This window comes from Lingula anatina, chromosome 6 (assembly GCF_051362555.1).
Source record: "Lingula anatina isolate TDL-2025a chromosome 6, LinAna3.0, whole genome shotgun sequence".
In the NCBI taxonomy this organism is placed as follows: domain Eukaryota; kingdom Metazoa; phylum Brachiopoda; class Lingulata; order Lingulida; family Lingulidae; genus Lingula; species Lingula anatina.
Window position 1 is genome coordinate 14,584,154 of NC_141772.1, and position 21,517 is coordinate 14,605,670.

Consider the following 21,517-nt stretch of genomic DNA (forward strand, 5'->3'; position numbering starts at 1 on the left):
CATTATCAGACCACTGCAGCAGGTAAAAAATGTTTCCTGTTCTGTGTCTTTAAATAATAAATAATCCTTTTTTGTCTGTTTTTCTTAAATGTTTTGATGTCTGTGATGAATAAATAGATAAATGAATAAACAATTAAAAGGATGAATGAATAAAAATAGTAGATCTATAAGTATATGTATAAAAATAACGTTATAGACTATGTAATACACATCATCATGCAAAATGATACGATGATAATAATAATAATAATAAAGTATACATATCTGTAGCCTATGGCCACCAGTGCAATGTCCTGACAAATCAATGTATATATGCTTTTTCCATCTTCACTGAACGCTGGCCAAATCAATTGATCACACAAAAAGAGACAAAAAGTACGACATTAAAACCATGTCATGGGAATGAATCTATCAAATTCAAACAGCTACCATGCAACAATAGTTTATGTAGTTGTATGGGCATTGATCTTATGAGCTACACTTAATGGGTCTTTTATGAAGTGATCCCTAACAAAAGTACAGATATCAATTGCAGGGGAAAAATGAGTGGTCTTAGCATTGCAGTACTGCAAGTGGAGCATTTTTCAGAATTCTACTTCAAAAAGTTAGGATAATCTATCCTCAATTAATCTAACAAAAGGCATAAATATGCTTTGAAACTTCATGAATATCATGAGGATGCAACATGCAGTATTTTGTTAATTGGACATTTTAGTATTTTCAGACTGAACTATATTTATTGTAGACAGCCAACTAAAAAGTTTAAAATGTAGCCTTTTTCGTCATATTCTGAGAAGTCGATCCATATGACCAAGTTGTTAATAACATGAATAGGGATATAAAAATATGGTTGAAAAAGGAGAAACCCCCTCCCTATATTTCCACCAGTATACTGGCACATTGCACATACAAATATCCCTCTCCAATTTGAACACCTTACACAAAATTAAACACTTATCCTAGCCCAAATTTCCACATCCAATTTGAACACCTTACACAAAATTAAACACTTATCCTAGTCCAAATTTCCACATCCAATTTGAACACCTTACACAAAATTAAACACTTATCCTAGCCCAAATTTCCACATCCAATTTGAACACCTTACACAAAATTAAACACTTATCCTAGCCCAAATTTCCACATCCAATTTGAACACCTTACACAAAATTAAACACTTATCCTAGCCCTAATTTCCACAATAAAAAATAATGGAATCTACTAAAAGATGTAAAACTTTCATCCTCTGACTTTGTTCATAATACACTTCCTAGGATATGAAAATAACACAAATTCCATTAATTTGTACAAATTCGAGTTAATTTACAAGTAAATATATATTAAAACAAATAACAGGGAATCAAATTAGTATTTTTTTTAACTTTAAAGATCACCTCACAAAGCACATTATCTCATAAACAAGTCACTTCTCAATAGTTAATCAGTTACATCACCAACTAGGCAAGTTGTCAAGGTGATCAGTAACTGTCAACCATGCAGGCAAACGGATCAGTTCATTTGCTAGGGAAGATGAACAATAAACAAGACTAAGATGAGCACTACCAAGATGGCGCCGACCTATGGCGACACTCCTTTGAGAGCAAGCATTATTTTAGTATTTTATCTGTTTTTAACACTGTGTTTGTCCACTGCACCTGTGTTTTACTCAAGAGAGGATCTCCTAGCTATACGGAATGCCAATCGTGCCTCAAAATCCACTGTAACGGGACTAAACACAGAGCCTTCCATACAGCGCATTGTTTCCACTCCGAATGACAGCAGTCATGACACTAAGACAAGAAGGAAAAGGGGTAAAAGAGGAGGTCATCTGGTGAGATCCAGGAAAAGAAACCAGCGATTAGCAGTACCTAGTATCATCTTGGCTAATGTGCAGCGTTTATTCAACAAGGTTGAAGAACTGAAGTATCGCATTGCTAACTTTAGAGACTATACTGACTGTAATGTGTTTTGTTTTACGGAAACTTGGCTGAATGATGATCACACCAACGCTAGCTTAGAACCAGCAGGTTTTACTATGTTTAGAGCAGATCGGGATAGAGACATAACCGGGAAAAATCAAGGAGGAGGAGTATGTTTTCTTGTAAACGATCGATGGTGCACCGATGCCAGTGTAGTTTTTAACCGATGTTCCCCGGACATAGAGTACCTAACCATCAAATGCAGACCATTTTATTTGCCAAGGGAATTCTCTTGTGTTATGCTGACCGGAGTATACACTCACCCCAGGGCGGACGCGAAGAAAGCAATGGCCACTTTGTCATCTGTCATTAACTCCTACGAAAACTCGCACCCTAATTGCTTATCCACTGTTCTCGGCGACTTCAACAAGACCAATTTGAAAACCGTTCTGCCAAATTACCGATCGTATGTCACTTTTCCGACCAGAGGCAAAAATACTCTCGATAACTGCTACTGCCCAGTCAAAGGAGCGTATAAAGCGATGAGGAGATCGCCTCTGGGGAATTCAGACCACTGCACAATTCTCTTGATTCCAGCATATAAACAAGAATTGAAAAGAGGGAAACCCGAATCTCATAACGTTAGCATCTACTCACAATCAGCTATAGATAAATTGCAGGGCTGTTTTGAGTGTACGGATTGGTCTGTGTTGAAATGTGACAACAACATAGAGGATTACACCTTGACTGTGACGGAGTACATACGTTTCTGCGAGGAGATTTGTATACCAACTAAGACAGTGACCGGATATCCTAATGACAAGAGATGGATGAATAAGAACGTACGCCAACTAATAAAGAAGAAAGACCAGGCATTCTGCGAAAAACAGAATGACCCAGAGACCTATCGCAGAGCTAAACTCCAACTGAAGAAGGCGATCAAAGAAGCTAAGAAATGCATGAAAAGCAAAATAGAGGAAAGCTTTAACACTAAGAACTCTAGGGAACTGTGGTCAAATATCTCCTTAATTACTAACTACAACGGCTCAAAACACTCTGCTGACAAAGGAGACGCGTCACTACCGGACAAACTGAATGACTTTTATGCACGCTTTGACAAAGACAATAGTTCTTCTACAACGGTTTTACCTCCGACTTCCCAAGCTGACAATACTGAAGCAGTTCCGCTCACCATTCACCCCTGGCAAGTAAAACGGCAATTTATGCGCCTCAATGTTCGTAAGGCGTCTGGGCCAGATGGAATTTCACCTCGTGTTCTCAAACTCTGTGCTGACCAACTTGCGTACGTCTTTACTGTCATCTACAACTGGTCTCTACAAATCCGCAAAGTACCATTGCTCTGGAAGACGGCGTCTATCATCCCGGTACCAAAATCCAACCGAGTTACCAGCTTAAACGATCTTAGACCCGTGGCTCTGACTCCGGTGCCCATGAAAATTTTAGAAAAATTAGTTTTAAATTTTATTAAAGAAATTGTGCCAAAAACCTTGGACCCACTGCAATTCGCTTATCGATCTAACAGAAATGTTGAAGATGCAGTTAATCTGTGCCTACACACTGTACTACAACACTTAGATAACAAAAACTCTTATGCAAGGATTTTATTTATTGACTACAGTTCAGCTTTTAACACAATTGTGCCAAAAAAACTATATTTGAAACTTTTAAACCAGCTTAAGCTACCTGTTTTTATTTGTGACTGGATTTTAGACTTTCTTTTAGATAGAAGACAATCTGTTAAAGTCGGCTCATTTAGCTCAAAAATAACAGTCTTAAATACCGGTGCACCACAGGGATGCGTCCTTTCACCTTGTCTTTACTCCCTTTTTACTTACGATTGCACTAGTGTAAGCGATGGGACTTTTCTCGTGAAATTTGCGGACGATACTACGCTGGTGGGGCTAGTCACTGATAATGACGAGAGTACATATAGAGAATCTGTTGAGTCGTTGTTAAGCTGGTGCGAGAGTAATGATCTTATCTTGAACGTAGCTAAAACCAAAGAAATGATAGTGGATTTTAGAAGGAATCAGAATGTAAAGGTACCACTCACCATTGGTAATGATGAAGTTAGTAGGGTAGAGGAATTTAAACTACTTGGTATACACCTTAACAGTAAATTGAATTGGAAAGATAACACCGTAAAGAGTGTAAAGAAGGCACGGCAAAGACTGTATTTTTTAAGATCATTGAGAACTTTTACTGATAGTGTGCCTATTTTAGTCAATTTTTATAGGTGTGTAATTGAAAGCATTCTAGCGTACGGAATTATAATATGGTATAGCGGAACAGCTGGGGAGGAAAGGAAGAAATTAGCAAACGTTGTAAAAACTGCAAGCAGGATTATCGGGCAAGATCTCCCCAAGCTGGATGATATTATTAAGGACAGGATGGAGAAAAGAATTGTCAACACCATGAAAGACGCTTTCCATCCTGCATCCTCTCTTTTTACTTTTTTACCAAGCAACAGTAGACTTTTAACTTTTAAAGGCAGTAAACGCTTTTTAAACAGCTTTTATCCAAGTGCAGTGACGTATTTTAATTTGATCTCAAAGCTAAATTCTTAATTTATTTATTTATTGTATTATTTTATTATTTTACTCTGTATATTGCTCCAATGGAAAATGATTTCCGATTTTTATAATTGGCTAAATAAACTCTTATCTTATCTTATCTTATCTTAAGATGAGTGTTCAGATTCAATTAGGAAAATCTGAGGCACAGTTTATAAATTATATCAGTAAAAGAGTGTCCTAAATAAAGCCACCTAAACTGTTCACCCAAGCTCCTAAGGTACAGGTACATGTAGTGTTATTATGTGCGTGTACAATGTACTTGGACACAAAATACACAGTATTTGTACCTGAGATTGTATGGTCATGCAAGTGAGTGAAAAAGTAGTATGAATTCATTTGAAAACAGTTACCAAAAGCAAAAAAAAAAAAAGTAAAAAGTCCAAATTTCAAATGTCACCAATGGAAATTCTGCAATATTCACAAAAAAATTTCCCTTTTTTTTTCAAGGGGGGGGGGGTCTCAGAGCAAAAATAAAATTGTATAACTGTATAATTGTTCTTCCAAATTTCAAAATCTTACTTACTTGATCACTCTAACCTGCATGCTTTCATTCACGAAACTGATGAGAAAGTTAAGGCGACTATAAGCTAAATCAATAACGCCTAATTAGTCAAAAGCTAATTACCCTTGCCAAGTTGCATATTAGCAGTATTTGTAATCGATCTTTAAATACATTTCATTCACTAATTTATTGGTCATCAATATAAATCATGACTGTTAGCGTATCACATATTGCCTGTTCCAATATTTCACACAGTTTTAACTACATTTCACTCCCAGCAATGTAAAGTGTAATTAAAAAACTCAGGCAGTTTAAATAACAGTTCCACACTTAGCGTCACTCACTGTAGCCTGTACATGTAACCTGTAACCTGAACGCACTGTCATACATTTGTAATTTAAGTAACTAAATTTTCGAAATTTTATCAGAATCTTTGTACTTTAGCCCTTCAGTAGTTCATACACAGCTTTGAAGTTCCTAAAAAATACCCAGGAAACTCGCAGAAAATCACACATACATACATTACCTACCTATATTGTCACCACCGGTGTAAGTACAGTCAAAACACTCCGCCATGCTTTTGCATGTACACAGCCTCGGTTTGACCTGGTCGTCCAGGAAATTGGGTCACATGATCAACAAAATGGCTACGTGACCCAGACAGGTGCGCTGACCAAAAATATTTGCACAGTACAAAAACTGTGGCCTTATCAATGAAACTACGTGGGTAAAAAGTATGGTCTGCATTAGGATTTTACTTATGCTTGGACGGATTGATAAGTTCTAATAGTGAGAAACAAGACTTATTTTTCACCTAACGTGGTAATTATGTTTGTGCAAAATTTCTTACTTCCGGGTTAGACCACAACTCATCGACTTCCTGCACCCCGAACACATAACTCAGTTTCTGTTGCTGCTCTGCTTCTTTGTCTTCACCAGCAGGACGCCGGGATCTAGACCGCAGTTGGTATGTAATGTACTGATTGGTTACGCTACATACAATTAGACGGTGCTGTGGCACTACTGGATAATCTGTTAAACTTAATATTTGCATTTGTACAATGATCTAATACGTGTACCACCACTTTAAAGGAAGTTTTGCTTTGAAGAAAGAGCGTGTCCTTGACAAAGTTTTTTTATATGTACTATTTCGAAAGAATAATTAATATAGAGAGACTGAAGTTAATAGAAGGAAGTATACCTAGGTATACTTGTAAAAGTAGCTGTCAGGCCTGATTAATTTATTTTCATACTGGGGAATGTTTGAACATCTGTATAAATAATCAGAAAGGGCACCAGGTGTCTAGATCTTACTGGTTTCAATTCATTATTTATTACCTATGAAATGCAAGTAAAAGTTGATTTTTAGTATTAGTATTAGTAGTAAAATTAGTCTCAGTTGCATTGTTTATGGGTGGTCAGTTAAATGGCTTTACTGAATATGAAAATAATATTTTATTTCAGTTTTCTCTGATTATAAATTAAAAACTAAAAAGGTTGTGTGCTTATGTAAATGTATCATGATAAGCTGATTGCATGTGGATGAGTGCATGATTAGTGTTTTTCAAAATGTTGACTAACCATTGCAAAATGATTATTAGATTTGCCGCAAAAAAGGTTGGTTTTGCAAAATATGGTTATTCAGTGATGTTCCCAAAATGATTTTTTGATGTGAAATTTTAACTGTACAGAAAGGACAAATTTATTATTTGGAATAATAGTTCATCTAAAAACAGAAAAACTCAAGTGTTAAGAGATAAATAATTATTTATTAGTAAAACTTGCTGGGTCTGTGAATAATGATTTTAGCTATGGGAGGTAGAGAATATGATAGCATACAGGGCTTTAAAACATCATATCTTGATAAGGTACTGGTATGTTTTAAGAGACTGACACCTTGATAGCCTGACTGTTATATAAGAGAGTCATATGAATGGAGTCTCTATGCTCAACAAGGTCAGTTAATTAAAGGTATGCTTCCTGAAATTGAAAATGTCCTGAGGGCAAATATCCCCTTTACTGGTTACATATCCTGCAGAGCTACTTAACTTTTACTATTCAGACCTACAAGATGGTAAAACCCCTAAAAAAGTAGCTTTCCTGCTGAAATGGTGGTTTTAGTGCATGACTGGTCAATCATTTAGAACTAGAGTTCTAAATTAGAAGTTGTATAATTCATTAAAGTGGGAGAAAATTGCTTTTTAAATTTTTTTTGAGGAAAATCTCAATTTGGAGGGAAAATCCCAGATGGGATGGATTTATCTCATATTTAACTTAACTAGGAAGACAGCTTGAAGGGGAACTTGAGAAAGGAAGTAAAATTACTTTTAGGATAATTGCATGGTAGAACCACTCAAAGCATACAGGTATGAGTATGACCTATAATTCATCTAATGCATTACTGAAAGGTTTTTGTTTAGTGTAGGAATGCATATTGCCTTTCAAACAAGTGATCTTTTTACCTATATAAATGCAGTGGAATTCTGACCATTTTTCGATAGGAGGAGTGAATTACATACATAAACTGTACTATATCGGATCCCAAGCTCTCCTGATAAGATATCAGTTCTGTTTGTGTGATGGTGATCAAAAGGACACAAGCCATTTAACTGGTCTTATCTTTGAATTTTACTCAAAGCTAAACAATTCCCTTTTATATCTGTATAGTAGTAATGACAAACAAGAAATATTACTACAGTAGTACAGTACACTGTACCAACAAAGATATTAATTAAAAATATTATTGAATTTTTTATCATGATTATGATTATAGTTATTATGATGCTGTTTATTTCTTGTGAAGCACATTCCTTTGTATACATTCCACTTTACAGTTGTTTGCACCTACATATATTTGCACCTTAGATCTAATATACCCGTTTATTAGATCTTAGTTTGCACTAATTTTATTTACAATTCAATACTTAAAATTATACAATCTTACTTTTAAATTAAGTTTAGTCCACTAAACTACAAAAAGGAAGTGGAAAGACATTCACCATGAAAAGAGACTATAAAACTTAATAATCACTTTTGGGTCTAATATAGAAAAAACACCATTCCATTAAGTTGCGGCATGAACAGCAAAAAAACCACCTTCATAAATTGAATGCACACCTTCTCTCCATAAGGTAAGGTAAAAAAATTTTAAACTTTGGATACAATAGTCTGAATGATATCTTGCCCCTTCTGATTTTAGATGTTGAAATGAGAGGAGGCCAAATCAGTGATGGCAGCCAGCAATGATGCTAACCTTCCAGTGCCTCCGCCGAGACTTCCGCCAAAACCGAAGGTCATACGGCGCAAGTCCGAGCTCCAGATGATCCAATATTATTACCCAGACATTAAGGGTTTAGAAGAAGTAGGTCTGATAGTACATATGCAAAAGACTCAATTTTTGTGGCCAAAGAAATTTTTAAACTGAAAATTTTTGTGATTTATGTTTTATATTAACTAAATATGTCAAGTTTCCAACAAAAAGTAAACACTACATTTGTTGTTTTAGAAAATGACATTGGGAACATACATACACTTTTTTTTTGCATTTATTTTAACTGTGCATTGGTGACAATTTCAAGAAAGTATTTTTGTTTTTAATTACCACTGATTTGCTGAGTGACTTATATTTCAGTTTGATGTCTGTTTAATTGCAAGCTTAGTTTTTTATAATTAAGCTGACATTTCTTTTTATAGGTTAAAGAGGTTCTCTTTGACTATATCCATATCCCAGGCAGCTTTCTTCTCAGGAACAGTTCAAGGAATGAAGGGGCACTTGTCGTCTCTGTTGTGTGAGTTAAATTTTTCTGTGCTCTTTATTTCTGTTAGGAAAATATACATTGTGAAACACATGATGCATAGAATGAATTTTCAAAAAGAAATAATGACTTTTGATGAGAGTTTTTTTTTTTAATTTTATATAAATTTTAAACTAATAAAGAATGATAATAAAGATTTAATAGCAATTTTTGGCATGGGATGTCCCTAAAAGAATTTTTTAAAACTTTTCCCATAACGATCAGTGTAAAGTTAGTCTTTTTTATTAAGTGAAAGTACCTTACTCAAGTTCTCTCTTCAGATAAGTTTTTTTTTTAGTTTTTAAGTCTTCATCAGTTTTCTTTAAGTCTCTCATCATCGTTATTAATGGTTTATGTGGGTGATTTTGAAAGTCAATGTGCTCTTGAAAACTTTATAGTGTTCTTTGAAAAACTTTAAATGACATGTAAATCATTGAGTATTTATTACACATAAGCATTGCTCTGTTTAATAGTATTAGGTAGACCTTTTTAGATAGTGAATTAAAGTGAAATATTTTGATGATTTTCAGACATGAAGATGGTTCCATAAAACACTTCACCATCAACGAAAACGACTCCCAGTACTTCCTGCAAGACAAGTACTTTAAAACCATCAACGACTTGGTTCAAAATTATGCCAAAGAGGACGTCCCAAACTTGGAGAACATCGCAAACGTGCGACTGCTTCATCCCATCATCACTGCTTACAGTACAGCAACACCGCCTTCAACAGATCCGTTCTCCGAGTCTTACCCTCCTTCTGGCCGATCGCCTCTGAATTACTCCAAGAGTTTTCCAAGGTCAGCAATGACAAATGGACCAAAGGGGAGGTACTTTTCAGACTCAGCATATCCAATAGGTGAATCACCCCCACATTCTGCCACCATTGCTACCACTAAAGGTAGGGCAGGAGGGAAAAGTAAAAGTGTCAAGGTGGGATACTTGGAAAATAGCCGACGTAATGAAGCGGAGACCAAACCAACCTGGTACAGGCGAGGTAGTATGGATGAGCATCAAAGCAACACGAGAGAGACTGTTAGCAAATCGACTAACTATCGTAGAGGAAGTATTGACGATCGACCCCCAGCACCACCGCCATTACCCCCGGAGGAACCCAAGTATCTAGAAAGTCAGTCACAGACTTATATCTACAGCAGAGCCTATGACACCGATATAAACCGATTTCAGGATCTGCTCGAAAAACTAAAATTTTCCGACGAGCACCAAAAGTGTGACTGTGGTATTTACATCAAGGACTCTTTGTTTCCTGGTGGATGGACCATTCATCGTAGCACGGAAGAGACGACAAAAGGAATGGTGTTCTTTATAAATGAGGAAAAAACCGTCTCATCTTGGACTTTGCCACAAGAGGTTATTCAGCTGCTGGAGCCATCACACTTTCAGACTCTGAAAAGTTTAGGTTTTAATTTTGCTCTGTTTAGGGGATCATAAGTTGAGATATGCTGATGCCTAATTTATTTATTTATTTATTTATTTATTTATTTTTTTATTTTTTTGGACAAAAGATACAGGGAATATTTTTTTCTTCAGATTACTCTCTCTCTCTCTCTCTCTCTCTCTCTCTCTCTCTCTCAAGGTGATTCACAGAAAATGAAACGGGTTCTTTCACCTTTTTTGGAGGTGATAAGTCATATACTGGCTAACTGTTATCAGCAAGTTTCCAGCTCAGCAGAAGGTTCCAAGAAAACTTTAACTGAAAGTGTGGAGAGGTGAAATCAGACCTGTAACCATAATTTTTTTTTTTTTTTGCAAAATACCCCGGTAGTGAACTCTTTTACCCATTGGTCACCCAACTTGAAAAATGACGTATAGAAGCTAGATCAAATTTCATTTTTGTCCAAAATGGAGGTCTGTTCAAATTCACTGCCCCCCCCCCCCCCCACACCTCCCACCCTTTAAAGGTCTTTGCAGCTGTCCGGTAGTGCAATTTTGATAATAATAATTATTATGATTATATGATGGAAATCATAGCAACCAAGAGGTTTGAACTGAAAAAAAGATGAGTGTTAGTAAAACATTAACAAAATCATTCATGAAATAAGATCTAATAAGCTTGGGTTTCTGAAAAGTGATTTATGTAAACGGAATGAATTTGTTGCAAATTACATTGCACTAAGTAAGAAGATTAAGTGCTATTGAGGTCTTTGGATAGAGCAGGTAAATTATAGCGCAATTTATCAGACTTGTAAGTACTTAAACTTTAATATCAACTTATAATTTTATTTAATGAAGACAGAAGATTATTTTGTAAAGGCAAATTTCAGAATGGTGCTTTTTTTATTGTATTGAGACCGCAAAAAGATGCTAGAATGGTGATGTAAATAGAAGTGGACTTGCTAAAATGTCATATGAGATTATGGATTTCTTTTGGTGAAATGTACCCCTACATAGTGGTAAGAGAAGAAGGGGTTATGTTAGCTCTGGTTTCTTCATAAGAAAAAAAAAGGATGACAGTAAGAAAAATTAATATGCATAACTTAAAGTTAATCAAATGTTTTTATACGTATGATTTTGGGGGTTTGCCCACAGCCAACTGCTATTGGCAAGTTAATTAACTGATATAGAGTTATTAAGTAATGGGAGTGAATTTGTAATTTGGGGTTAGTCCGTGTGGGTGTGGATGTGGATGTGTATCATGCCTTTGACCATATGAAGAAAATTAAATTTGCTTTTCTTTTCCTCTTTATTTTTAAAAGATTGAACCTTTGAATAATGTGGGTAAAATGATTGAAATAAGGTAGATGCAAAGAGTAGGGATTGACAACCTCCAGTGAATGTTTTTTGCCCTTTCAATATTAAGTTCTGTCTGAATGAAATATATGTAAAACAGTCAAGTAGAATTCTATATAAAAAGATTTTTAGAAATGTTCATGCAGTGCTATGAGACCGGTGGTTGCTGCCCATAGTGATCATTTTTGACTGGGAAGATGCTCTATAACCAAATTTCAAAACACTGTTGATTATCTGGGAATGCAATTTTACATTTGAAGAGGGGGTAAAACATTTTACTTACTTTGTCGTGCCATCAAGGGCAAAAAATAGTCACAGGAGAGGAACTTAAAAGATTCTATGCATGGTTTCTGCTGCCTTGTCCCAGGCTTGAATATATGCATCAAAACCGAAAGGTATAATTTCAGGGCAATTATGCAATATGTGTATATGTATGTGTGTTACAAATTCACATTTTGTATGTTAGTGATGTTAAGGGTTCACAGTTTTTATAATTATGCTCAGACTTATTTTCTGAGAACTTGCACTCCATTGGTATCAGTTAATTTAAGATACTTGAATGTGATACACAGCTTAAGTGATACACTGGTCTGTGTTTGTGTATTTATGATTTGTCCACAATTTGAACTTTTTTAAAGTCTCAGTGCAGATTTTGGATTGTTTTGGTATTTCATGCAAGAAATTATTTGTACTTTGTTATGCTGTAAAATCATGCAAAAACAGACGTGTATTTTTCAAATTAGTATCAAATACATTACCCAGTAGATTAAAAGATTTTTTTATTATTTCTTTTCCGTGGGATGGTTTGGTTTAATGTATTAATAGCTCTACGCGGCTCTTGACTAGTTGCATTTTGGGATTTAAACATTTTTAAGTATTGAAAATATCCATTTTAAAAAGTATTTTGCTTTAATAAATTAAAATTAAGAAAAATGGAAAAAATGCATTTGAAGAACTTCTTTAAATGAACTGAATAAATGTATCGGGTTTTATTATCCAGAAAAATACATTTTCATATTCCAAAATTTTCAAGCAAATGAACACGTAGTCTAGTTTAACCTGACGTTATTTAACTAATTAATAGTTTTTAAACTAGAAACAGAACAGTTTTACCCGATGATGAAAATTAAAATAAAACAGAATAAGATTTAAAAACGCAACAGAATTTTAGCGCAGAATCGTGTATATAACGTAACATATTGCAGTGAAAGAACACTGTGGAGGAAGGTCCACGGCTCCTCTCATATGCCAGGCTGTCACTGGCTGCATCTGCTGGGATAAAGTAGGTAACCTGTGAAAGTGCTGTGAAACTCCCCGGGGTGGTTATGAAGGGCGTGACCTCCAACCAAACCGATCCACACCTCGTCCCCTTTGAAGAGCCGCAAAGCGATAGTATTACTACCGGTGGAATGCCCTTTAGACGTTCCACCGTATCCCGTGTTCTTTATCTGGCCATTAAGGTACAATCGGACAAACACGGCCTTGCTGTTGATGCTGAGGCTGTGGTAATGGAAGACGTAGACCCCTGAACTCGGAGAGGTGAATTTGCCGGTGTCTTTGTTGTAACCGTTGCCGTCGTTCATGAAGACGGTGTCGTACACGACCACAGCTTCCCCCTTTCCGCTCAGATCTAGATCATGGGATCTCCCCGCCGAGAACGCCACCAGTTTGTTAGATGTGGCACAAGTGCATGACACCAAATCTAGCAAAAGGAAAAAAGAGATAATAATGATTTTGATGCATTTGCCAACGCCAATGTTTGTTTTAACAAGGACTCTTCTGTCAAAATAAAAAGACGTTGCTGAATAACATGTGCAAAACAACTTTCTTAATGTCAACAATATATAAAAATAACAGAGTTGAAATGGTTAATAAATTTCAGAGAGACAAAAACCTTATATCACAGACTTCAAAATACTCGTGACCCAGATCCTCACAACAACACATACGTGTACAAACCACTGCGAACACATATTAACTGTTATTTTATTGACTGTTTTTTCTCAAAGGGTAGTTTCAACTTGTTTTAAAAATGAAAATTTCACAACAAAATGCACCCCCCCCCTCAAATTATAATAAAACAATATCAATCACAATAATCGAATAAAGCTGCTATTCGAACTTGACCTGAACTTGTTTTAAAAATGAAAATTTCACAAAAAATGCACCCCCCCCCCAAATTATAATAAAACAATTTCAATCACAATAATCGAATGAATTACGCTATTCGAACATGACCTGTACTTAAGTTTCCAGTAATTTTGAGGATAATAGGTCACACGGCTTTCCTTAAATTGGCGAAAAGTGCAGGACGGAAAGTGCACGACGGCGACCACAGACGCAGGTGATGGTTATATATACATAAAAAGTAAAGAAATAACTAAAATTAGGTGATGAAGTATTATATTTTAGGGTAAAAAACCTTAACTTTTTCTTATTTGAAGCATTTCAGGATGTTGCTTGCTGCCAAGGGGAGAGAGGTAAAATTTCCAGATAAATTCAGTCCAGAACCCCAGTTTTATATCATCTGTAAAGATACAAGCTCCGCTCATAGCATGCCTAAATCAGTGGAAAAATTTTGATCACGTGTATTATTACTCTCTCTGTTAGTAATCCTTGTCAACCGTGCAGGCAAATTTATGAAAATGACATGTCTTATAAAACAAACACCCCACCATACGTATTTACCCACTGGTAGGGGGCCTACCAGGACAAAATTCCGTTATCTGAACAGTGTCTCATTTCAAACACATGCCAGGACTGAAAATAATGTTTCTAAATTCACTCGAACACTATTTTTTCAGCATTTCAGGATGTTTCTAACTGGCACAAAACTGATTTTCTATTTATTAAAAAAACTGAGGTAAGGTACATGTACCTTGAGAATCAGCTCTTGTGAACATCGTGACGATGGTCAATATAAAACCAACAGAGTAACTCGTCATGGTGTACAGCAAACTGGCAAATTAGCTTGATGTTGTCCAAAGTCTTCTTGCAAAATAGGTGTGAAGATCGCAGCGGACTACCCCAAAAAAACACAAACGAGCACACACACTGTATCAGTAATAAGTAAAAAATACGTGGTTGAACGCCCCCTTTTATTCATGGAACAACACGTGTTATCATACATAATTTGCACGAGGCAAAAACGTAGGGGTTGTACGTGCATGTGCAGGAGGAATATATTACTTTAAATTCTCACATCATAATTCATGGAGAGGATTAAACAATTTATGGTTGAATGGGCCTTAATCTCATTTTTTGTTGCACTAACTGAATAAAGTTCTTAGCAGAACAAAAATAAGTAAAAGATTTATATTAAGTCGCTTCGACTTTAAGAAATTTAGAACGTTTTGGGAGATATAATCTCAACATCGTGATTGCAAATGTCCTAATATTTCACATATCCTGAAATCTGTTTAATCACATTTCCGAGAAGTCGAGTCTAGGCGAAATCTAAGTGCATCAACCTTATCTGATTGAAATGAGTTAGGTTATAGAATCATACTGAGGTTTGGGACAATTAATATGTATGTCCTTGTCAATTAACAATTGGTAATGTATTGTTTGGTATACTGTATTTATTGTTTTGTCCAACGTAAATACAATGCTTCTAACATTTGATCGCATCGAAGTTTACAATACAAATAGTAAAAACTAAATGGATGAGGTCAGAAATCTACACTGAAGTGAATCGGTTTAAAATCAAATCAGAACTCTTAGGATTAACCTCTCTTTTCTATACATTAATAAAAAACTACCGGCTTTTCGTAAAATTGAGATGTCCTAAGATAAGCAAATTAGTCATTTTTCCCTTTCAGCAATTTATACCCCCCCCCCCCCATTTATACAAAAAAGCGGTATGAATATTATAATCTATAAATAATAGAAAATCAGCTTGTGGATCTTAATTGTGACAGCGGTTTTACATATGGCCTACACGTACTTGACGATAAAAGAAATAGTATTAAAATTCTCAGGAAAATTGAATTTTAGCTGCATAAAAGTCTAGCGTTTATCTTGTGATTATAAGGATTTTTAGTAATAAGTATAGCAGTGCGATTTAAGAGAATACATGTACATTACATTGAAAATATAAAAATGGGGGGGGGGGATAGATTCATTTGTTCAATGTTATACAAGTCCTTTCAAGAGCAAAAGAAACAATTTAAAATGATATTCATAAATGACAGCAATACCCAAGAAAGTTATCTTACTAAAATTAATATTAACATATGTACGAACCTCATTAAATATTTCGTTTTCATTACTTCGCACTATGCGCGACCGCTGCTTTTCCTTTCGCGCTCGTCATTCCTCCCCAGTGCGAGCCCCCAAACAACCTAATTATTGAAGCTTGCCATTTTATTGAGAATTCAGCGGGCAGGGGGACCGAAATGATCCATATATTCATACCATGTTGTGCTGAGAACTTTCTCGAATTATCGGTCTTTCAGACGTGTACCTTGACGAAAACGCTTAACAGCAAATAGTTGGACAAAGTAGATAGAGTGCTGATAGTGAGCGTGGCCGTAGAAGTTTTGTAATGTTTTTAAAAGTTTTAAAAAGTTTTACCAGTTCAGATCCTGGCTTAAATTAAGACCCAGGAAGAAGAAATCTTAGAGTGATTTGCAAGAGGCCATCCATAACAGTTTTATACAGATCGTTTTAATTTAGAGCTTTTCCATTGGGACTGGACACCCTTTTTCACATATTATATATATATGCACTCTGACCTGATGAGGTCTCTACTCCTTGATGGCGTACTGGGAAGTCAATATTTTTAGACTTTTTTAGACATGATTTCCTCAATCCCTTTCTCTCACTTTACCCCCCCCCCCCCAACTCTCATTCTCTCAAAACCCGCTCTGTGAACACGGGGTATAACTCTACCTCTGTCTCTGTCTCTCTCAACCCCCGACCTCTGCTCTCATTCACCCCCCCCCCCTCCGCCCTCCTCTCTCGCTCATCTCAACTGGAGGGAAACTTTCATAAATGTTGCTCGTGTTTTGATAATGTAGCTTGACTTTTCTTATAAGACACACCATAAAATTCAAGGAACCGACCCCCTTACACCCTCTTTCTCTTGCAACTTCCGTCTCTCACACAGTCTACCTCCCATTTCTTTTAAAGGGTGTTAAACATATAAGTTTGCATAGGCTCATTTAACTTTGTGCACTTTGAAGTTTTTGCATAACAGCACAAGGACACCTAAGACAGTTGGGCACTGTTAGAGATTTTAGATCAGTAATCCCACTCAAACAGATATGATCTCAAAGACATAATTGTAAACGACCTCACATTTCACATTTCCTGAAATCTGTTTCATTGTATTTCCTAGAAGTTAAGCCTAGACGAAATCGGAGTGAATGCCCCAGACATAGCTTTATTTCATAACTTATCTCACCTGTCTGAGGTGAAATAAAGCTAATGTCTGGGACAATTAATATGTTTTTGCCAGTTCAAGAAATAACGTAAGTTGCAAAGTAAATCTGATATATTATGCGCTTTTTCTTAACAACGCACTATATCACAAGTAATTATTTACGACTGTTCATTCAATTAAAATGATAAACAGATAATTAACGCCAAAAATTCTTCTTTTTCTCGTCGCTTGAAACCTTGCACACCTCTTCTTTTCTCGGTTTTTGGTTGAAGACGGTGCGTGGTCGGACTCGGCAGTGCTGCAAACGCAGTCAGAGACCTGTGAAACATGCTTGTCGTCCAGAGGTTTAATTTGAAGTCAAATAATAAAGTCAACGTTAAAAAGTTAATAGTGGAATTCTGGTATTTTTGGAAGCTCTACTCCGATACTGTACATACATGGCAGCCGCATGTACTGTAGCTGACAGATTCGCCGGACACCAGAGTATAAGATATAAACTAAAAAAAGGCACTCAGAGACCGTAGACCCCCGCCACTACATATGATTATCTATCATAACTACATTATTAATTTATCAATGGATCATCACTAAAATCTAACCACTTTTAAGTTAGTTCATTTCTGACATTTTGAAAATTTTATCAAAAGCCATTTTATTTGCTGGCGACAAACAGACAAACGGAGGTGAAAACACCCTCCATGGCGGAGCTAATAAATACGTGTACAGCTTCCACCACCTACCCCTGTTGATATACATTACATGCATATATTTAAAATATAGCTGTAATGGCAACGTTTTTTCAGCCGGCAACAGGTCTGTTAGTCGGAGACAAGCAAAGCTGTACACTAAAGCAATAGGTGCTCTACACATGCTGCGTGGAAGAGCAAGTTGCATTAAGGAAGTATTTTTTTTTTTCAAAAGATCTGGCAATCAGCATCAAGACCAAAGATGCTGAAGCCCAATCGTTAACGCATAGCGCTGGCTGAGAGTCAAGTACATGCAGCTGCGAATCGTATCTGTGGCTGTGTATTTGTGGCTACTGGTATTTCTTTGGTGCTCGTTAGTTTCGATTTTAATCTTTATTTTATTAACCATGTTTGTAAAATTTTATCTTATGTTTTTTTTTACTGAGCTAAGGTTTAAAAGATTGACCATTTTGTATGATATAAAAGGCGTGTTATCTGCATTGTGAGGGTCTAGACCAAAAATCCCCCTACACGACACTTGCTGATGTCAACAAATACATCGAGTCGTGCCATCGACCTTAACATTGCCATATATGGTAAAATCACATAGAGCTTAACGACGCGAATCCCTATAATTACACGTTCTTTGCTCGTTTTGTTTACCTGTAACTGTTGTTTCTGCTGATGAACAATTAACCACGACCGACTCAAGTCGCTGCAAGAAGATGCGCCTTTTCCTTACTTTGATGCTACTGTCCCTGTTGCTGCTGGCTGCAGTAGGTGAGTCGAGACATATATACATGTAGTTCTGGCATTGAATAACCAAGGATGTCACGCTCGGGATTTCTCAACGCTAGTCACGAGCTGTAATAGTTTAGGTGTGTTTTAGGTTTGAAGTCGGCTTGTCGAGATTAGTACAAACTTATTTTTGCACTTTTCTCCATGTCTTGTCACAAGTGCTTTTTTGTGAAAAGATAAACACAGAAAAGACACCACCCACAATCTTTATTGCTCTAAAAGAATTTTGATTTGTCATATTTGATTGAATAGCTGCTTCACAAGTCATTTTCAATACTTGAGCGATTGATTAACAGCTGTCTAGACAACTGGTTAATGTAAAACATTTTATTTTTGTTTCAGATGCTTACACTAGTCCGCCATTCATCGTAAGGCATTGGTCCAGTAGGTTGTGCTATGACTATGTAGATTGGTGGAGCGGGGGTCATCACTATGAGAAATTCCGAGTAGACAACTGCAAAAATGCCAACGAACTAGTATGGCAGCAAGTCTTAGGGCACTACGGTTATCTTAAAGTGGTTGGAACGAAGGGGCATTGCCTGGGTCCCTGGGGACGTTCAGCTCAGCCAGATGATGACACTGCGATTTTCCCGCATTTTACTTGCTATTCTTCAGCTCTGTTCACAATCGATGACGAGAACGGCTACATCAAACATGCTGGTGGAAGTTACGTCCATCCGTATCCCTTCAACCGCGATATACCAAGATGGCAGTCGGACCTGATTATACACAAAGATAAAAATATAAACAATAGGTTCGACTTTGTGCAGAAAAATAACCATAATGCGAAGGTTAAGATCATGCCAACCCCCAACGTTTCCGGATTCTGGGAGAAAATCACTTGTTGGTTGAACGTGCACAAAGGTGAGCTCAAGTATTCGGTGAAAGTTGGCACCAGCACATCCTCTTCCACGACCACGACGCATGCGTGGGAAGTATCATTTTCTGCTGCCTACAAAATCATTTCAGCCAGCGCCAAGTACAGCGGTTCGTTCTCATCCACTTACCAGCAACAATGGCACACAGAAACTACCATAGAGAGAAGAATCATGATTGAAGAGGAAGGCGGCACCGTGTGCATCTGGCAATGGGTCTACACTTTTGATCAGTTCCAGGATAAGTTCACGTTCAAAGCTCTCACTCTTCTCGAGACCCGCAGCGAAGCACGTCCAACTCGAATCCCCGGGGGTAAAAAGTAGATAATCCCAGCTATGGTATTTTGGAACATTTCACTCTCAGAATCAGTTTGCATTTTGTGTACGGATTCTCTGCGTTCCCTTTCATTCAAACTGAAATATCCTTATAATTCTTACATACTCTATTATTCATACCGGTCTTGCTAAGGAGTGATTGAAATAAGCCTAAAGACATTCAGATACATTGATAACCCTGAAACTTACGATATTCAGAACCATTCAGATAAACCTAAAGCTATTCAGACAGATTCAAATAAAATAAACATATTCAGACGAGCAGGGTTTTTTTATGTTTTTTCCTCCATGTTTTGGCGAATAATTTATGGGAAGATTTTTCCTCTACAAATAAAGGCATGTTTCGCATTCATATTTGATCTGAAAATTAACTTAGACAACTCTTAATACAACATTAATTGCAATTGAAAGGGTCACTAGCAATTAAAAAAATGTTGATTCAGCATGATTTGCCATTAACGTTTTCAAAGATAAATTCGAAGGAAATTTTACTTGTATTCCTTGCGTGCGAACAAAATTGTAATACCTTTAACACTCACATTTGAGAAGTAAAAAGAGATGAGAGAGATGAAACAAATGCTGATGTTTGATAAATAGCTTCATTTGATATCAAGCAATCGCTTTATCTTCTGACGTGTTTTTCTAAATACGGATAAGTAGTGGTTTCCCTGAGCAAGAAATGCCGTATTGAGCCAGGCTAACACTGGCCGTGCTGCGATTTTGCTTGATGTGCCTGATACAAACAATAAAGAATGACAGATGTTTGAATAAAGAACATTACTTCATGACATGATTTTCTGTATCACTTACTCATTGCGATAGGGGTGACACTTTTTTTGGTAAAGGAGTGTGATATACAGTATATATAATTGCTCTTGAGGTGACCTCTAACAAGTGGGAGACAAATGGTTTCCAGAATAATCCTGCATTTGGCGTGGTTCGGGTTTCGGTTGATGAGCACCACCAATTAGAATTTCGATCTAAACACAGATGCTCGCACTGCCCCTAGTCACTCTTGGAAGCAACACGTGCTTACCATACTCTGTCATAGGCCTTCTCCGGATGTATGTGAACTCTTATTCGAGCAATGCAGCAGTACAATTGAAATCTGGCAACATAACTGATAACCACTTAGTTCCGGTTTTGAGTCCAGGGACACTGATGGTTCCCAACTCAATGCAGGAGTAGACGACGATGTAACGCTCTTTACAGAGTGTTCCTCATATAATGTAGGTCATCTGGTATAATATAGTAAGCTGCTTAACCCAGTTTGGAGCTTACAAAGAGCTTTGGAAATGCTTTTTGGTGAATGTTTGCCCCTCAATATGAGGGGAAATGGGTGTGTTTGTTTATTTACAGCAGTAAATGCATTTGCCATAAGCTCTCTGATTTTCGTATGGGTAATTTTAGTTTTGTTTCTTCGTGCCTCGTGATACAGTTTTGATATGAATTTTGTAGGTTATTGTCAGCCGACCCCTACTTTTATTGTTATTTGTGTTTGTTTGTCTTCTCTTTATCCTTACCGTTTCAACCGTTTCCAAACCAAACGCATTTTCTTCCATAATTTAAGAGTCTGATTGTCGTTTGACCAGGTGGCATTGGGGTTCTGTCTTTTTTACCCTCTACCAGGCCTATAGATTTTTCACTAGATATTCACAGATATGTCTATGGTTAATTCATGGTACATTCGCGTTGGTGAAATAATGCATATAATTAATATGCGGCCATGGTAGAGGGTAATATGGTGCACATGGGCGAAAACATTTTAGTCACACATTTTCATAATGCCGTTCTTCCTGACAATAATGGTATTTATCTAAATGTTTCATTCAATTACAGCACATAGTTTCTCGGGATTTTGTACCGAGATATT

The 21,517-nt window shown here is 36.5% G+C and overlaps 5 protein-coding genes across 9 annotated transcripts in view; 3 read left to right on the top strand and 2 right to left on the bottom strand.

The window, feature by feature from the left end:
* The window catches only part of LOC106170904 (uncharacterized), a 57,054-nt gene extending 51,427 nt beyond the window's left edge, over positions 1 to 5,627 (bottom strand). For all 4 annotated transcript variants that reach the window (XM_087015976.1, XM_087015975.1, XM_087015974.1 and 1 more), the window contains exon 1: positions 5,549 to 5,627. The gene's annotated coding sequence lies outside the window, so the exon portion shown is untranslated. The remainder of the gene's footprint in view (positions 1 to 5,548) is intronic.
* On the top strand, positions 1,568 to 3,570 carry LOC147761219 (uncharacterized). The gene is made up of 2 exons (XM_087015225.1): positions 1,568 to 3,268; positions 3,559 to 3,570. The coding sequence occupies exons 1-2, from the start codon at positions 1,568 to 1,570 to the stop codon at positions 3,568 to 3,570; spliced, it is 1,713 nt and encodes a 570-aa protein (XP_086871351.1).
* A 14-nt stretch (positions 5,628 to 5,641) lies between the features above and the next one.
* LOC106154210 (uncharacterized) lies at positions 5,642 to 11,256 on the top strand. 2 transcript variants are annotated; one of them, XM_013528482.3, is made up of 4 exons: positions 5,642 to 5,985; positions 8,218 to 8,379; positions 8,712 to 8,806; positions 9,343 to 11,256. In XM_013528482.3, exons 2-4 carry the CDS (start codon positions 8,248 to 8,250, stop codon positions 10,262 to 10,264), a joined length of 1,149 nt encoding a protein of 382 aa, XP_013383936.2. In that variant the 5' UTR covers positions 5,642 to 5,985; positions 8,218 to 8,247; the 3' UTR covers positions 10,265 to 11,256. The 2 variants fall into 2 exon arrangements, with proteins under 2 accessions (XP_013383936.2, XP_086872104.1); XM_087015978.1 differs by lacking the exon at positions 5,642 to 5,985 and adding an exon at positions 6,566 to 7,384.
* Positions 11,257 to 12,528: 1,272 nt separating this feature from the next.
* Positions 12,529 to 14,647, bottom strand: LOC106154204 (complement C1q-like protein 4). The gene is made up of 2 exons (XM_013528477.2): positions 14,442 to 14,647; positions 12,529 to 13,265 (listed from the first exon to the last, which is right to left on the bottom strand). Exons 1-2 carry the CDS (start codon positions 14,506 to 14,508, stop codon positions 12,820 to 12,822), a joined length of 513 nt encoding a protein of 170 aa, XP_013383931.2. The 5' UTR covers positions 14,509 to 14,647; the 3' UTR covers positions 12,529 to 12,819.
* Positions 14,648 to 18,161: 3,514 nt separating this feature from the next.
* LOC106170912 (uncharacterized) lies at positions 18,162 to 19,927 on the top strand. The gene is made up of 2 exons (XM_013550961.2): positions 18,162 to 18,415; positions 18,776 to 19,927. Exons 1-2 carry the CDS (start codon positions 18,361 to 18,363, stop codon positions 19,630 to 19,632), a joined length of 912 nt encoding a protein of 303 aa, XP_013406415.2. The 5' UTR covers positions 18,162 to 18,360; the 3' UTR covers positions 19,633 to 19,927.
* Positions 19,928 to 21,517: the final 1,590 nt, after the last annotated feature.

Coding starts and splice junctions, on each gene's coding strand:
- LOC106170912 (XM_013550961.2), top strand. CDS start 18,361: ATGCGCCTTTTCCTTACTTTGATGCTACTGTCCCTGTTGCTGCTGGCT. Junction 18,416..18,775: donor GTTGCTGCTGGCTGCAGTAG/GTGAGTCGAGAC, acceptor TTTTTGTTTCAG/ATGCTTACACTAGTCCGCCA.
- LOC147761219 (XM_087015225.1), top strand. CDS start 1,568: ATGGCGCCGACCTATGGCGACACTCCTTTGAGAGCAAGCATTATTTTA.
- LOC106154210 (XM_013528482.3), top strand. CDS start 8,248: ATGGCAGCCAGCAATGATGCTAACCTTCCAGTGCCTCCGCCGAGACTT. Junction 8,380..8,711: donor ACATTAAGGGTTTAGAAGAA/GTAGGTCTGATA, acceptor TTCTTTTTATAG/GTTAAAGAGGTTCTCTTTGA. Junction 8,807..9,342: donor GCACTTGTCGTCTCTGTTGT/GTGAGTTAAATT, acceptor GATGATTTTCAG/ACATGAAGATGGTTCCATAA.
- LOC106154204 (XM_013528477.2), bottom strand. CDS start 14,508: ATGACGAGTTACTCTGTTGGTTTTATATTGACCATCGTCACGATGTTC. Junction 13,266..14,441: donor CACAAGAGCTGATTCTCAAG/GTACATGTACCT, acceptor TCCTTTTGCTAG/ATTTGGTGTCATGCACTTGT.